Here is a 17,536-nt window from a genome sequence, read left to right as displayed (position 1 = left end):
TTAAAGTGTCCAAGTGTGCAGTATGGTGTGTATAAAGTGGCACTGTGCCAAGTCCAGAGTTAAAGTGTTGGTGCAAAAAAAAGTTTGTGCAGAAAAAGTGGAGGGAGAGGTCCAGTACTAGATCCTGTGTGTTTTCTGGTTTAAACTCCGAATGGCCTGCGGGAGCTTCTCCTCATTCTCTCTGTGTTTGCATTCAAGGAGCAGAAGCATTTCCCTGAATGCAACAAAGAAAAGAGTCCATTGTTGGGATGGCTGAGGTCCTTTACAATCTTCCTGGTCCGGCACCGTTTACTATAGATGTCCTGCAGATCAGGGAGCTCGGTGTGGATGGTACGTTCAGCTGACCGCACCACCCTCTGGTCCTGCATGGTGCCGTTCCCAAACCAGGAAGTGATGCTACCCGTCAGGACGCTCTCAGTGTTGCAGCTGTAGAAAGTCTTTAGCACCCGAGAGAGTAGTTTGAAGTCCCTTAATCGTCTCAGATGGTACAGACGCTGCCAGGCCTTCTTCACCAGGGTGTTGTGACAGGACCTCATGTTTTTTATCCTGTTTGATTTATTATTGCATATTTATTTTAAAACCACCAAAAATAATTCTTAGCATTCTCTACAAATTGAAGTCATAGAGAATAGAAAAGTCATGTCAGATTGTTTTTGTCTTATGTCACTATAGAATATTAACAGACTATTTATTTATAGAAAATCATTCCAGTCTATCAGAAAATAAACTGTTGTCCCCACAAATTCTGGGATATTTTGAAATAAAATAGAATGAGTGTTTTACTTATTAGAAACTGTGCTTCACCGGCAGAAACGGGTACCTTGGTGTCTAAAGCAAGGCGTCAGCAAGAAGCGCGCTTTTACGCTTTAAATGCATTTTCTTTTTGCTGGCTGCAGTTTTCTTTTTTAAAGGTTTACATCTACGTTATAAATCGATTTAGATGCTAAGCAAAGTCGCCATAATGGACACTGCGTCATGATCTACGTGTTCTACTTCGTCACAAGCTATAAATGATCCAAAAACAATTAATTAATTAATTAATTAATTAATGCAAACAACTTTTAAGGCATTACCATAATTTACTAAATTCTACAAATTACTTTGACAAACCGTACCTCAAAATGTTAAAGACGAAATATAATGTATCAGTTGTACTGTCTCTGCTCTTCTTGAAGTTGAACACCAAAACCGCCAGCTTTGTATTAGATAAACCTTCAGTAAATGAGCCATGGTCCTGCACGGCTATAAACGTACACAGTACTGTGGCGCATTGGCTGAGCGGACCGCCTCCACTTTGAATGACAGGCAAGACAACCAACCAAATAAAAAAAACAGCGGCTTAGCAACAATATCCTGCTTGGCCAAACGGAAAAGCATAATAAACAGCCTATATGCAGGAGGGAAAACCAAGCTTACATGTATTTACATTTTTGTCCTGATTTACAGTCCATGAAACGGAGGCTAATTCGCAGGATTTTTGTTTCAAAATGTTGAAACAGTTTCATAGTCCTCATAACATTACCCAATGACACAAAGACTTGTACCTAACTAACCCAATCAAACCCGAGTTTGCTCCATCAGTAAGATATTACATACCCTGTCAGGACAAAAATATACACTCCAATATTTCAAAATTTTTTTCGTTGAACCAAATATTTAAGTGATCTCCAATCATAATCATGCAAGATTATTTCCGAACACATTTCTTCCTCGAAGATGATGGTACACCATGATCCTTCCAGTTTTGATAATGCAGTTCTTAACTCAATTTTATTTTGACCCTTCTGAAACTGTTACATTTTTGACAAACCATATGTCTTCCAACATGGTTGTTTTAGAAACGAGAAACCACTTAATGCATCAGCTAGGGTTAAATAACTTGCCAGCTGAAATATATCAATTGGAATTAAATATCCCATTACCTTGTTAGTTAAATGCAGGTGGTGTTTTTTTTCTTCCAGGCAGTGTATACACATAAATCTTTTAATGTTAAATCTTTTTTATTAAAATAACTGCTGGACTCTTACAACATAACTTTCATTTTTATTCACAACAGCTGGCATTACATAAACACTGCTATTTATGATCAATTCTCAACTGCGCATGCTTTCCAAGATCTTCTGGTTCTCTAGGAAAACAATCTCTCAAAATATTTAAGCACTGTATATCACTGTGCTGGAGAACATGCGGTATTGGCACGTAAAATGCCCTTCAAGACTCGGAAGCTGGCCAGTGGTTGATTCTCTTTCGGAGGATAGCAGGGTCCACTGTCTGTCACGTAGGCATAAGGAAATCGTAGCACCCACAATCCATCAGGGGGCAGCACAACCTCTGGTTTCTCTGGATGGAAAATTGGACATGGTGGGGGCCCAGGTTGAACCTGTTTAGGACAAAAACAATAAAATACATAAAGTGCTGCACAGATTACTAGTAGTTATGTCATCATGTATCTCAATTTCATACAGTATTGGGTTCAGACTGAGACAAAACCGTCGGCAAAGGAATCCGAGGCAAGCCACACCTCACATGGTTTTTCATATTGAGACAGAAACCAGAAGGTCAGATGTGTTCATTTGCTGGTTGTAGTATCTTTCTAACTTAACATGAAATTTGTATATATTTAAATACATTTTTACAAACAAGTACACAGAACATATCAAGGCATCGTTCTTCCTGCAACCAAAAAACTGTATTAGACCAGGCAGGTATTAATTCAAACTTAAGATGAAATATTTTGATAAGTCACTTGAATTTTATAGGCACTTTATGACTAGCACTATATAACCCCACATGCACAGTTAGAAATGTACATTTTGTACTGTAACAGGAACATTATAGAGTTCTTAGAACATCTTACATGAATTATTCATGATTATATAAAAAATTATTTTAAACTTTAATTGTATATATTCATTTTTATCCTTATTTCTTTTTATTATTATTATATTTATATCTTTTTTCCTTCTCTCTTCTGTTTCTATACTTCTGTACAGCTGCTTTGAGGCAATGGGAATTGTTAAAATCAATATATAAATAAATTTAATTGAACAACATTTCAAATCTTTGTAGGCTGAGACAGAGATGAGAAAATTTCAGAGTTTCTGATAAGACAGAGACACAACACTATTTTCATTTTTAACACCGGCAGCTAAGATTATACGGGAAGTAACGTTCAACAAACACAAAATATGCAAGCATTGCCAAAGCCGTACCATCTCTTAGAAAATAAACTTTAAATATAGCTGTTACATTACAATACATTTAACTCATTTAACTGAGTGGATCTGAAAAATTCTATTTAATTGTAGGGAAATTGGTTGTTGGGCAGTATTCACAAAATTTGATTATTTACCTGTGGGCTAAGTATCATCTCAATTGGTCCATCAGGAACCACAACAAAGAGTCGAGCCATCTGAGCATAGTGCGGTTTGATTCCTCTACCCTGGGCAGGAGAAGTAATGTACAGGGGCATGTCCGAGTTCAAGGCTCGAGTGGCCGGCTCTTTGGGCCCTCCTTGTCCGAGTACCTTTACTACTTTATCTGGACCCGAGCTGAGGAAACGACGGCCCCTGCTGTCCTCATATTCAAAACCCACATACACACGCAATACATCGTCACGCCTTCTGCTGCGTCCGATTCCAACAGTACCCCTTTTCCCAGCAGGCACTTTATTGGGAGCTGGCCATGATGAGGCTCCACCATCAAGCTCTGTGGAGATAGCATCATCCTCTGAGCGGCTTCGAATCACCAAGTCCCATGGGAGGAGAAATGCTGAGCCAGGTAGGAAGCCAGGCTGCTCTAAACCTACAAGGGTGTTATAAGACTTAGCAGGCCCAAGCTTGACCAAAGACCAGCTGGAGAACTTAGGAAGAAGCCCTTTAGGACATCCAGAGTGGAGCATGCCAGGTAGATACTCCACAGTGGATGCCTGTCTGTCAACACTTGGCCTCTTCTCATGGCCCTCAACTCCATCAGCATAAGCACCCAGGCTGTCAGTAGATTGGCCAAGACTGAGAGCAAGACTTAGACTTGTGCTATCTCCAGGCGTATGTGTCAGGCTCTCTTTTTCTTTGAGACGTTCAACATCAGGTGCTGGCACTTCTGGAGGTCTTGATGCATCATCACAGGCAGGTGCTGGGTCTGAAGTGCTGGCCTGGAACACGGGAAAGTTTATCCTCTCCAATTTACTACAGCACTTCTCTTCAAGCATCTGAATGATAGCAAAAAGAATTACAAAGAAAGAGAGATGTTATATAAGAGCAGTTTAATGCGATTTAGTTAGTTCCTGTTATTCAATTAGGTCTCAGCCCTTGTCCTGAAATACCCTCAATCCTGCTCATTTATTGTTGTTCTCCTGGATCTCAACACACCTGAGAAATCTCATCAGCTAACAAGTCTTTCCTTAGTGAAAGTGGATGTGTTTGAGAAGAAAAAACATTAAATTATGCAAACCAAGAAATACTCCTGGACAAGGGTTATGACTACAAATCTATTTTTTTGCCTTCCTAATTGAGCCAACAAATTTTTTTTTTTTTAATTTTTTTGTTTAAAGTTCTCTACTCTGAAGACTTCCCTGGCAGAAGTCTTCAGAGTTCTGATTACAAGTTCTGATACTCCAAGCTGTTGTTGAGAACTTGAGAATTTGAGAGTAGTGCTCTGGTGCAAACATCATTATGGCCCCATTACCATTATTTTTCATAAAGGTTTATGATCAATATATTTCCTAATAATTTCTACAAACTAAATAGAAGTCGTAGTTGGCAGTCTGGATGTCAAACGGGTCTTCTCGAGGGGCTTGCTTCCTGCCACAATTACAGGAACTTGTTGAGCGTCCTCTGCTGTTGTGATAGAGAATAGGAGGGTTGTGATCCACTTCAGGCTTCTCTCCTGCAGAAAAAAAAAATAATTTTTTGTTACCTTCTACATTACAATGAATTTTATGAATAGATTTTAAGTCACACACTCTTGTTTCTATTTTATTGAACTGCTTTTGATTTTATTACACTACAAATTTACCATGGCATCCTTTTAATAATTGTATGCAAGGTCACATCACTTATTTCTGTCCAGAGTTGCATTAGTGTCTTGCCAAGATCTTATATTGATGTGAGAGTCACACTGCTGTGTAAAATATCACATCCAAAAAAATCTCATTGGGGTTAGATCTTGGGTATGATAACCAATCCATGTGTGAAAATGATCTCTCGTGCTCTATAAAACACACTTTGAGTGTGAAGAATCCTATTATTGCAATCCTGGAATATCCCTGTGTCTTCAAGGAAGGAAAAATCCTTGATAACAAAACCTGGTCATTCACAATATTCACGTTGTCAGCTGACCTCATATTTTTTGGGCACAAAATGTTGCTGAACCATTTCTTCCTTGAAGATGATGGTTCACCACGATCCTTCTAGGTTTTAATAATGCAGTGGACAGTTTCAGCAAGCTCCTTAATTGGTCTCTTTACTTGATGGAAGCCAATAATTTAACCCTTCTGAAACAAATTAAACATCTTTTCCACAAGCACAGGATGTGTCTCCCTAGATCTCATGTCTCCCTACAACTTACAATCCAACAATCAACTCAGCCAAGACCATAGAAAATACATTGTAGAATTACACAAGTCTAATCCCTACTCAGGAGCAATTTCCAAATCAACTGAGAACACAAGCATCTGTTCAAACTACTATACAAATATTTAAATCATGAAAATACACAGACACTGCATCACTCCCATAGATGAACAAACCTGGTCCACAATTATAAAGGAACTGGTGAAAGATTTTGAGTTTTCAGGTATCAAATATGCGCATCCACCATCAGAGAGCCCTAAACCACCATGGCCTGAAAGACTATCTAGGGATGTATGGAGGAAAAAACAGTGAGGCTTTTAATCTGAAGAACAACATCTCAACTGTGAAGTATGGGTAAAAATAAGGACGGCGTCATGATGAAAGAGGATTACATTAAAATATTCAAACACCTTAAAAAACAGCCAGAAGTTGGACTATGATTCTAATCATACCACAACACAACATTTTTATTTACCACTTTACCAAGTGTTAAATAAACAGCTTAAAAACAGGAAATTAAAGGTATTTCGATGGCCATCACAAACCTCCCCTTAAATCCCATAGAAAAAATACGGACTGAACTGGACAAGCATGTCTGGAGACACAAACTTTACTGAGATACAAAAGTTTTGTCTGGAGGAATGGACAAAATTGAATCCCAATAATAATAAAAGTATACTAAGAAGCTTGTGAAAGTGACTAAAATTCAAACAATTAAAATGCAAGGCTTCCAAATTCTAACAAATTTTATATAAACTTTTGACACACTAAAAATCTGACAGAGTAAATACAAAATAAGATAAATGTCTCAAATATTATTTTGAAATTACCATATGGAAATAAAGTGTGGATCTACTAGAAGAAAGTTTTAAAATTAAAATTGTTACTTTAATAGCAATGTGAAAATTCTGGGCATAAGCTGAAGCTTATAGTTCTCTAATTAATATGCAAGTCTTTCTTCAAAGTGTATTAAATCATCCTGTGACCTTAGCAGTGGTGTTTACCTGGCTTGGGCAGCAGGTGAAACTTGTGCACACAGTGCTGATCAGTGAGACTGCGCTCCTCACAAAGCTGGTGTCCATTACTCCAGAACTTGTAGCAATCCTCATGAAGTTGTAAGGCATAGCGCTGGAAGGCTACTCCTCTGGCATGTTGACTATAAACCCGCAGTGCCTGAGTTAGTTGGTTCTTATGCACTGTGGTAGTGTAGTTGTGTGGCAGGTTGGATTGATATGCACTGTGAGCCAGCGGCAATGCTTTCTGACACCTGTTTTCTGAGAATTTTGCATCTGCATCCAGGAAGCCTTCAAGAACCTTGAGCTGACCCTGCACTTTAAGGAAAAGTTCTGCTGTCTCTTCTTCATTATTCTCTATCATGACTTGGTACAGCCTGGAGGCTACACGAGTCCATTTGAAGTAGGTGGGTAACTCGAAATGGGATGGCTGCGGGTTTCGGCCCACGCTGTCGTCAAATCCTTTCTTGTTCAGAACAAGTTCTACATGCTGCCAAAGAAACTCCTTCAGATTACAGTCGACTATCTGACCGGTCAATGAAGAAAGACCACTATTCTCCAAATTAAATAAGGGATGCCTGTTAGAGTGCCGCATCTGTTGGTATCGCCGGGCAGGCGTGCCAGGGTCACACTCACGCAGTGCACAGTTTGTTCGCAACTGCCCAAGCAAAGAACCGATCGGATCTTCTTCCGGTCCTGGAACAACATAGACAAAAGCCTGATTCGCAGGTACAGTGAAGAGGCAGTTGCTGCTCTGATTGGTGAGGACTCTGCTCTTACGGAATATTCTGTAGATCTGATCTTCTAATGCATGTTGTAGGCGTCTTCTTGGGGAGTGTTTCTTGGGCTTGTCTACTCCTGTGCCCTCATTGCCACTACCAAGTCCAGATGCACTGGTCCTCAGTGCCCCATTCATCTGAAACACAAACAGCAGACGAGGAGGACAGGGTCTGCAATTCATCTTCCATTCTTTGGACACATGGCAATCCTTTATGGCACCACGGAGGAAAGGTAGCGTTTTCTGGCGCAGGGCGTCCAAGGCACGGAACAACCTGTCATAAGTGACATCAAAGGCGCAGGTAGGATTAACTAGCAGCAGAATGTGGCACAATGAGAAAAGATAGAGCAGCTGGATGCAGTGATCTTTCTCAGCTCCTTTCCAAAATTCGTGCGCTTCGGCGTGACCCAGACCCGAAGTTAGAGAATCACACGCACGCAAAAGCTGTCGGTTGTCGAAAATGGACGTTAGTACCAAATACAACACACGGTTTTCCTGGTTATAATAAGCTTTGATAGAGCTGCGTTCATCCCGACTGTCCGTCTCATCGGTCCCAAACAGGGAAAAGACGTGTTTGTCTGACAATATGTTTATAAGAGACTCCTTGGAACATCCGGTTTGCACAGCACTCTTACCAAATATCCCCAATACACACACGCCTTCATCTTTGTAAAGAGAGTCCTCAATTATGTCTGACTGTAGAAGTTCGCTTATATTCAGAGGCAGCGCCATTTCTGCTAAATACAAGCTACAACACTGGAGTGGGCGGGCTTTCCATGAGCGTCAACTAAAAGTAACCGTGCGGAAACCTGCGACATTTTTATCTGAAGTTCCTAGAAACATGTTCAATAGCATGTGCTTGGTGCTGGTAGTCAGGAGCACTCGTAAATAGACACCGTAACGTATACGACTTCTTTTTATTCATTCGAAATTCGATTGAAATGAGAAAAAATAGACAAGTTATGTAAGAATATCTTTAATTCATGAATTACAGATTTTATACACACAATAAAATCATACTTAGGCACAAAAGAGGTGGCAAAAATGGCACATTTATAACCAAATATCATTGCTTGGCTGTGCAAATCATACTCTTTCTTTACGATTTGTCCACTAGTGGGGTATCTTGTTCAGTGCTGCTTCTCTTGGGTCCAGCCACAGCAGCTCTGTAAGATCATTTGACTTATAAACACTGCAATGTAACCATGGTAACAATAAGATGTTGGCTGCCACTGTGCTAAAGACATCCAGCTTTGTCAGAACAGGTATCAGCTACCAGAACACAGGACTAGCTGGTCAAACCTGTGGGCCATTTTTGTCTGCTGGCAAGTTTGTCTAAATTGATCAATAAATATTTAAGATTTTCCACATTATTACAGTCTTATTTTCAGTGAAACAGCCTGTCTATGAGATTAAGTTAGTAGCAGTAACTAAGTTTTTGGCTAAAAGCTTGACCATCGTAACCTGTTGTTTTTTAGCTGATAGTTATTTAGAAGAGTAGCATTTACCTGATTTTATCCATTGGGCCAACAAGATCAAAACACTTTAAAACCACCTTGCTAGTATTAAGCCTTTTAAAGGGATTTTGTTAAAAGTGTTCCTTTGCAGAATGTTGATGTAGCAATGTGTTCTGAGGGCCAGCATCGACACCCAAAATGGAAATTGTGCCAACATCAGTTTGCTTCCTAACAGTAAACCATATTCTATCTTCTATTCCCTGTGCAGTTCCAATATATCAGTTGTATCAACTGAACTTAATGCAATAACCAAAAGATCCTCATTAATATTAGCATTACTGGATAATATAATAGTACAGTAAACGTCTCAGTAGCTTATTTATACCATCCAGTCACTTCTGATTGTATTAAGATGGCAAGGACAATTCTTTTGTTTTTGCTATACACTGAAGACATTTGTGTTTGAAATAAAAGATGAAAATGAATTGATAGACCATTTCATTTACAGTATTTAGATATTTGCAGCTTTCATTTCCTGATATTTATGTCTAAATGTATTGAATGATACCTTATGTTTGAACTTTTCAAGTAATTCAAGCACATTGGAAAATGGTGTTGTCAGCTGTTTCTTGTTGACATGAATATGTAAATATACAAAAATAAAAAGTTAAATTTTTTATTGATCATCGCTTTTACCTAAATTACTTCAGTGTATAATTAAAAATAAAAGAACTGGCTTTTCTATGCTTTCCTGGTGGAATTGTGCAATACTTGGTTGATCACAGTACAAAGTAAATCATTAAAAATTATTTCATGATGTCTTGGTTTCAGCATTTGCCATTCAGTGGTTATGATTTCACAGGAAACGCACCCTGTACAAGAAATAAAAAAACAAAATATAAACAGGCTATAATTGAAGAATACGGTCACTTTTAACACACTTTGATTATATAGGTATCTTAATAACCATATTATTGTTAATATTACTTACCTAGCTGCTGTTTATCAAAACTTTGCCCATTTCTCAACATTTTCCTTATTACTAGGTGGCGTATTACTTGGAGTGCTAAAAAAAAAAATATATATCTGAAAAGTCTTCAAATGAAAATGCATATTGTTTGTGCTCAATTAACTAATGAAATGCAGATTAAATTTTAGATTAGCCCTTAAGAAATACTATTGTTTGGAGTTCTAAATTCCATTGTTATTGCATTTCATTTACTTCTAAAATTTCCATTTCAAATGCTCCTATAATAAATACTGTCACCGTCCAATAACACAGTTGAACAGATAATAGTTTAACAGCAGATACTTTCTTTCTAATAGCAAACGATTCTGATCAGTGTGATTGAGACAGTTCAAACGAGACAGTGTGATCGAGATCGTTTAAAAGTATGTGTTGCAAGGTAACATTTTGCTGCTAAAACAAAGATAAATAAAATACTAGACTTGACATTTTCTGGAGAAAATCCTGTGCAAAATTGAACGCTAACATGCAGTTGCATATCACTGTATGGGGAGATACGTGTGTGTGTACGAGTTTGTGCATGAGACATACCGTCCTCAGTCAGCCACGTCTTCTAACATAACCCATGCCTATGTTACAGTATTTTATTGATTCCACTCATTTTGGGCATTTTTATGCCCATGAAATGCCCATGATGAAATTCCCAGGCATTAGTGTTTTTGTAGTCATAGTCTAATTTTGCATTGATGTGCAAATGAGGATTGTGACCGATGATGCAGTCCTGCACATTAAGTGAATTATGTAATATTACAATTCTCCTCACTGTGCTGATCATTTTGATGCATTACATGGTTTCACTAGTTTGGTGATTACACTTAATTTATGGTCTGTAGTGTCCTGCTACTGATTTCTCAATGAGAGTCTCTAGGAGAACTTTGGTTAATGATTTCAAGACACATACATGGTCTGGCAAGAAATGTAATTGCTCAGTCCTTCCACACAGACTTCTGAGCAATTTGGGGTTTAAACCTTGTCTGTGAGTCTGTTCTGGGACTAGTAGGAGATTATATTTAAACAGTAGGAGTAAATAGAAACAGTGTCTCTGTTTGTCCATTTACTCCTCTGGACTCATTTTACTGAAATTTTATGTGAAGGATGTGGAATCAACTCTCAGATGGGATTTCCTGATTTTTTTTTCACCAAGCTGAAATCAGATTAAACTGGGGTTTTTTTGGACAGACAATGGCTAATGGAGCGCCATTTCCCTGACATTACCAGTGAAAATTGTGAAACACAATATGTATATGACTCTTCTATTACTAAGATGTATGAAAGAATTTGTGACACGTGTTTTATAAATTGGGGTAAACGGATCATGATTGATTTTTAGAACCTCTGTACAAAGCAAATAAGCAGTTAATTGCAAATACAGATTCAATTACCGGTCAATGTGGATTTTTCTAAGTTGTAAGTGTAGTTTCATAGGGCTTCTGCTTTTGCTTGGTGATCTATATAAAGAAACAAAGAACAAGAATATGTTTTAGAAAAACAACACAATCAAACCAGTCAAATAATCAAATCACTTTCAGGTTTCATGGGACGAAAGTGTTAGTCCCTTTCGATTAATAAACTGTAAGAGTGCCATGGCTGTGGCTTTCTACTAGCCAATTGTAAGAATTACATTTTTTTTACTGATTAGCTCAATTTTACTGATTAGCTCAATTTTTTTTTCCTGATAAAAGGAAGCATGACTGCAGAGATGAGGATCTGAGACTCGAGCCCATGACTCCAGTCTCTTATGACTCAAGATTCAATTTCCTTATGGCATTTTAGCAGATGCTCTTATCCAGAGCAGTTTACATCTCATTTATACAGCTGAGAAACTAAGGGTTAAGGGCCTTGCTCAGGGGCCCAGGAATGGCAGCTTGGTGGCCCTGGGAATCAAACTCTCAACCTTCCGATCAGTACCCCAACATCTTAACCACTAAGCTACCACTTCCCCACAATTTACTGCTATGTGACTTGTTAAGAAAGATAAATAAGCTTTTATGACGAGGAAGACCAGTAATTGTTGTCCTATCTTTTACAGAAATTCCAATATGTCTGCATAAATATGACCCAAAACATCATCAGATTTTTACAAGTCCTAAAAGTAAACACAAACAAATAAGCCAACAATATTATACTTCTTCATTTAATTCTTAAGAAAAATGATCCACCATTACATATCTGTGTATATCAGTATCTGTATATCTTTGCTTTTAGAACATTTTCCTGAATAAAAAAAATTACCAAGTATAATATATTTGTCTGATTGGGTTCACTTTGCCTGCTTTTGGGACTTGTGTGAAAATCTGATGATATTTTGGGTAATATATATACAGAAATATAGAAGTTCCTAAAGAGTTTACAAACTTTTAAGCAACACAGTATACTGTCTACTGTGTGTGTTTATATATTAAGACTTAAAAACTCAATTCTTGACTGAGTGGATAATACTTAATAAATCATAAACATTTGTCAGTAGTGTCATTCTGAAGTGTCTTACTGAACTCACCTGCCAGAGCTATGCCTCTTTGGTGATGGGATGCTGCACTGAACACGTCTTAAACGAATTTTCTGCAAGTCTGCTAGCGTGACAAGTGGGGCTTGTTTTCCAATGGGAGAAATCTGCATAAAACTCTCACAATAAGGAGCTCTTACAAACATGTAGTTCAATGACAAAATGACAAAATAAGGCATGCTTCCTCACCCGGACTTTGTTATTAGCAGTCACTTTTCTGAGCTGCACTGCCTGCAGGTCCTTAAGAGTCACTGCAACATGTCGATCAACTTTCTCCTAATGGATAGTGTGACACAGATTATTAATATCAATACAAGTGTCAGTGGCCCTTCTAATGCCATTTGTAAACTGCTGCTGGCAAAATAATAAGTAATGCCACAAAGAGAAATATTGACTATTACAATTTAGAATCTATGGGTTAGTACCTGCAATGATGAATTACTCGTCCTATGTTTAGGTACTAAAGGCAGTCTCTTTTGCACTTGAATAGGTGGAGGAGGTGGTGGAGGAGGAGGTGGTGGTGGTGGTGGTGGAAGGGGATGAAGAGCAACAGAGCTATGTTGATGGTGGTGCATAAACGTTGTACCATGGCAGCCAGAACATCTTGGTTCAGTAGGTAACTTTAAAAGATGTATATATAGATAGATAGAAGCACAACAAAGGCAAAGACACAATACTCATATTATCGTATATAGTTCTGTGATGTTTTACAATGATCAGTGTAACTTTGAAAACAATAATTATATTTGCATACAAACATGTTGTTTCCTGTTTTCTCATTCATTTCTAATAACTAAATAGAAAATTAATGATCTCTGTGTACTGCTAGAATCCTGGTTACCTACTGTATACATCTTCTAGTACCACTTTTGAAATGGGTGTCAGAGTATATAAGGGTGATTATTCTCAGCCTTAGTGCTTCTGCATTTGCACATCTGTATTTGTACACTATGTTCTTTTCTAAAGCCTATTTAGTTCAAATTTGATCAGCTATCTAATTAGCCAGATAACTGTAATTGGTACTGTACTGTATATTTATCTCCTAAAAACTAACACACAACTGTCTATGCTATAGATTGAACAAGCAAATATTTATGTTTATCATTATTCTAAACTCAGTACACCATAATGACAAATTAAAAACCAAATTATAGAAATGTAAATTTATTTAAAAAAAAAAAAAAAGAAATTAAATATTACATCTAAATAAGCATTCGGACCCTTGGCAACAAAACTTGAAATGCACCTCTGGTAAATTAAATTGATTGGACATGATTTTTAAAAGACACACAGCTCTCAATACAAGGTACAGATCTGTTGCAAGGTACAGATCTGGGGAAGGCTACAAAAATTCTTCTGCACTGAAAATTCCCAAGAGCACAGTGACCTCCATAATTCTCAAGTGTTTGTCACAACCAAGACTCTTCCAAGAGCTGGTCACCTGTCCAACTGAGCAATCGGGGAGACGAGCCTTAGTAAGAGAGGTGACCAAGAAACTGTTGGGTCTTGTCTGAAGAAACACTGTCTTGTCTTGCACTGTTTGCACCAGGTTGCACAGTCTTTGTTTTATGTAGCACCTTGATCCTGGAGAAAAATTGTCTCATTTCACTATGTACTGCAACATATATGGTTGAAATGACAATAAAAGCTTCTTGACTTGATTTGACTTGACTCACTCTGACTGTCACTGCAATCCTCCACTGATCTGGGCTTTGGCAGAGTGGCTAGACAGAAGGCTCTTCTCAGGGCAAAACACATGAAAGCCTGTTTGGAGTTTGCAAAAATGCACCTGAAGGACTCTCAGTCTGTGAGCAACAAGATTCTCTGGTCTGATAAAACCAAGATTGGACGTTTTGGCCTCAATTCTAAACATTATGCCTGGAGGAAACCAGGCACCTCTCATCACCAGCCTAACACATCCTAACAGTGAAGCATGGTGGTGGCAGCATCATGTTGTGGGGCTGTTTTTCAGCAACAATGGCCAGGGTAGTGGGAAAGCTGAATGTAGTACAGAGATATCTTCAATAAAAACCTGTTCCACAGCAATCAGGACCTCTGACTGGGCTGAAGGTTCACCTTTCAAATATGACAATGACCCTAGGCAAACAGCCAAGACTAAGGAATGGCTTAGGGACAACTCTGTGAATGTCCTAGAGTGGCCCAGCCAGAGCCCTGACTTGAACCCTATTGAACATCTCTGGAGGGACCTGAAAATAGCTGTCCACTGACTATCCACATCCAATGCGAGCATGCCTGAGAGGATTTGCAAAGAAAATGACAGAAAATAAACTGTGTAAACCTTGTTGTGTCATACCAAGACTGTAATTGCTTCAACCTAATGAGTAAAGGGTCTGAATACTTTCTGTATGTACTTGTGATATTTCAGGTTTTTTACAAGCATTTTCATCTCCAGAATTTTGTCATTATGAGCAACTGAGTGTAAATTATCAAAAATTATTTGAACAATTGTAGTATCAGGCTGCACAATAACAAAATTGAAAAAACGTGAAGGGGGTCTGAATACTTTTCGAATCCAAATATATATATATATATATATATATATATATATATATATATATATATATATATATATATATATATATATATATATATATATATTTGGATTCGAAAAGTATTCAGACCCAATTTCATAATAATTGTAAAACCATAATACCAGCATAACAGAAAAGCGATATTACAATTTATCTAAAAGAAAAAAAAATTAAGTTGGAAATGTCAGAAAATGTAAACTGGAAGGGTAGACAGACAGGCAGACACTGCACAGGACAGCACTGCCACCCCCGAGCCTGGGGATGAAGGCCCTGATGTACCAGCTCCCCTAGACTTGTCTGGAAGGTTGTGTTACAAATAAAAGAATCTAATAACTCAGATGTATGCAAAGAGTTTGGAGGCAGTTTAAGGAAACATTTGGATATACAAATAATTTGAGAAATATATATTACATCTTTTCTTACACATCATTAGGACATGAATTAAATTGCTATTTCCATATTATTTGTTTAAATATAATTTATGTTTAACGTTGTCATGAGGGTTGGTAAAGTTTTGCACTTTGTACATAAAATCAACCATAGGTTCTACTTACCAGAGCATTATTACGCAATAGCTGTAATTCCTTCTGAAGCTCCTCTACCTTCTGATAAAGAATTTCCACTTTTTGTTCATAAACTCTCCAAAAAAATACAACATTCCAAAATCCAGGCAAGATCTTCAAAAGAGATATTTATGAATTAAGAAATTGATTACATCTCTTTTCCTTGCTTGAAGGCATGGCTATCATCACATGCTTAGCAGTCGTTGCTGACACGTACCTGACTGATCCTGATCTGACACTGCCGCATAAATGTTCCAACTGCATTGAACAACCTTGCACTTCTTGGAAAGGAGGATAGTTTCTCAGTGTTCTTATTACAGGATTTGACAACTTGTTCCACCTTCGTTCTGTCAACTGGATTTTTTGTACTATAACAACATAAATAAACAAAACAGTACAAAAGGGGTACAAAATATAAATATTTACGTTTACAGCATTTGGCAGACGCCTTTATCCAGAGCGACGTACAGAAGTGCTTAAGTCTCTATCATTGGCATTGGATGCATTAACTCTGGTTCACTAGGTTACATACTTAAGATACCATGAGTCTAAAACACTGTTCTATGTATTTTTGTTTGTTTGTTTCTTTTATAAAAAATATAAATGCTATTGAAGTTGACAGAATTTGTGGGTCAACATGGACAGTTTTATTCCTAATTTAGAGTTGAACCATAATAAAAATGTTTGTAAAAAAGTGATTTTTAAGGTTATTAAAATCTACATTTAACTAAAATTATAATCAGAACTCTATACGCGATTAGTGTGACCAGAAACGTATTTAACATTATATCAGAAGTCCAGCTGACAAACATAATAATAATAATAATAATAATAATAATAATAATAATAATAATAATAATAATAATAATAAGCCTTGACTCAATACTACTGGGACTCATAGGGACCACTCTATACTTACACGTTTACTTACACGTTTACTTACACGTCAGATGCTGAAGTTAATGACTGTTTGGCCTTCATAACCTTCATGGCCAAACTTCGACTGCTACCATGTTTTTTCCTGCGCTTCTTAAAGTGTCCGCTTGGTCTCTATAATATATAAACACAATGAAAACACTGAACACACTGATATTACTGTCGTTAAAACTGTTCATCTATGCAAATACACATAAACGATGCAGAAGCGAGGTCATTTACATAAAACATGTTTGCATTGTTAATAAAAAAAAATAGTGTAACTATCATGGTCTATTGCTTCAATCCAAATACATAAAACTATAAGTTATATAATTAAGCAAAATACCCCGAAACCAGCCATTTCAGGCAGCTGTGCACCGCTGGATTTTCAAAAACACTTCCGGAATTCTTCTTAGCCAACCATAGACCGCTTTACAAACAGCTCCGCCATTTCTATCTTTTGATTGGTTCGTGGTGTTTGGTTCTTTTTTCACCAACTGGCGAAGGTTTTGTTGGCTGTCGCAGCAACCAAATAAATCATCGTTTGATTCTTGCTAAAAAAACATTTTTTATTCTTGCTATTCTTTTATTCTCGCTGCCTTAACTAAACTCCACCCTAAAGTAAAAATCCATTTGTATGACTTTTTGCAGCAGAAGTGGGATGTGGCAAATGTTCAAAGGTGTTTTCCAACAGCTCACAATGTTACCAAAACAAAACCTATGGAATATTTTAATACCGTGTGAGACATATTATAGAACTTTATTTAAATACCATTGCGTTTCCAATCAGTTCATCATCATCATCATCATCATCATAATAATAATAATAAAGGCACAACAACAACCTTGTAGGAGATGACATGATCATGTAATGGGTTTGTAACTTTTAAACTGAAAAACAACCATGTGAGTGATAGACTGGCTGCATCTATCAAAAAATATGCGTAGATGTTGTTGTTTTTAAGTGTTTGTGCTTAAATGAATGTCAAATAAGCATGAAACGTGTGTCATTATTGTCATTCTTTTCAATGGAGTACAGGATCAAGTCTTAGGCTCAGCTTTTCGATCAAGTGCTGAGCGATGATTGTGTTGAGTTGAACTGTGAACAGCATTTGTACATATGTAGTATGTAGTGGGTAGTGGCAATGGCAT

General features: G+C 37.4%; 2 protein-coding genes across 3 annotated transcripts; both read right to left on the bottom strand.

Moving 5' to 3' along the window:
- Window positions 1-2,023: 2,023 nt before the first annotated feature.
- smg8 (SMG8 nonsense mediated mRNA decay factor) lies at window positions 2,024-8,160 on the bottom strand. The gene is made up of 4 exons (XM_027138774.2): window positions 6,578-8,160; window positions 4,742-4,887; window positions 3,353-4,210; window positions 2,024-2,380 (listed from the first exon to the last, which is right to left on the bottom strand). Exons 1-4 carry the CDS (start codon window positions 8,094-8,096, stop codon window positions 2,168-2,170), a joined length of 2,736 nt encoding a protein of 911 aa, XP_026994575.2. The 5' UTR covers window positions 8,097-8,160; the 3' UTR covers window positions 2,024-2,167.
- Window positions 8,161-8,324: 164 nt separating this feature from the next.
- Window positions 8,325-16,875, bottom strand: prr11 (proline rich 11). 2 transcript variants are annotated; one of them, XM_027138803.2, is made up of 10 exons: window positions 16,731-16,875; window positions 16,410-16,516; window positions 15,684-15,834; window positions 15,458-15,580; window positions 12,777-12,971; window positions 12,541-12,627; window positions 12,346-12,458; window positions 11,231-11,296; window positions 9,813-9,887; window positions 8,325-9,693 (listed from the first exon to the last, which is right to left on the bottom strand). In XM_027138803.2, exons 1-9 carry the CDS (start codon window positions 16,743-16,745, stop codon window positions 9,827-9,829), a joined length of 918 nt encoding a protein of 305 aa, XP_026994604.1. In that variant the 5' UTR covers window positions 16,746-16,875; the 3' UTR covers window positions 8,325-9,693; window positions 9,813-9,826. The 2 variants fall into 2 exon arrangements, with proteins under 2 accessions (XP_026994604.1, XP_047660712.1); XM_047804756.1 differs by lacking the exon at window positions 9,813-9,887.
- Between the last annotated feature and the right edge of the window lie 661 nt (window positions 16,876-17,536).

This window comes from Tachysurus fulvidraco, chromosome 20 (assembly GCF_022655615.1).
Source record: "Tachysurus fulvidraco isolate hzauxx_2018 chromosome 20, HZAU_PFXX_2.0, whole genome shotgun sequence".
In the NCBI taxonomy this organism is placed as follows: domain Eukaryota; kingdom Metazoa; phylum Chordata; class Actinopteri; order Siluriformes; family Bagridae; genus Tachysurus; species Tachysurus fulvidraco.
Note: the sequence above shows the minus strand (reverse complement) of the source record. Positions and strands in the feature narration are given on the sequence as shown.

Excerpts from the sequence above, each read along its gene's own strand:
- smg8 (XM_027138774.2), bottom strand. The coding sequence starts at position 8,096 with ATGGCGCTGCCTCTGAATATAAGCGAACTTCTACAGTCAGACATAATT. Across the intron at positions 4,211-4,741 it reads CCAACTACGACTTCTATTTA|ATGCTTGAAGAGAAGTGCTG; the intron begins GTTTGTAGAAAT and ends GCTATCATTCAG. Across the intron at positions 2,381-3,352 it reads AGATGATACTTAGCCCACAG|GTTCAACCTGGGCCCCCACC; the intron begins GTAAATAATCAA and ends TGTCCTAAACAG.
- prr11 (XM_027138803.2), bottom strand. Across the intron at positions 15,581-15,683 it reads GTCAGATCAGGATCAGTCAG|ATCTTGCCTGGATTTTGGAA; the intron begins GTACGTGTCAGC and ends TCTCTTTTGAAG. Across the intron at positions 9,888-11,230 it reads AGAAAAATCCACATTGACCG|CACTCCAAGTAATACGCCAC; the intron begins GTAATTGAATCT and ends TTTTTTTTTTAG.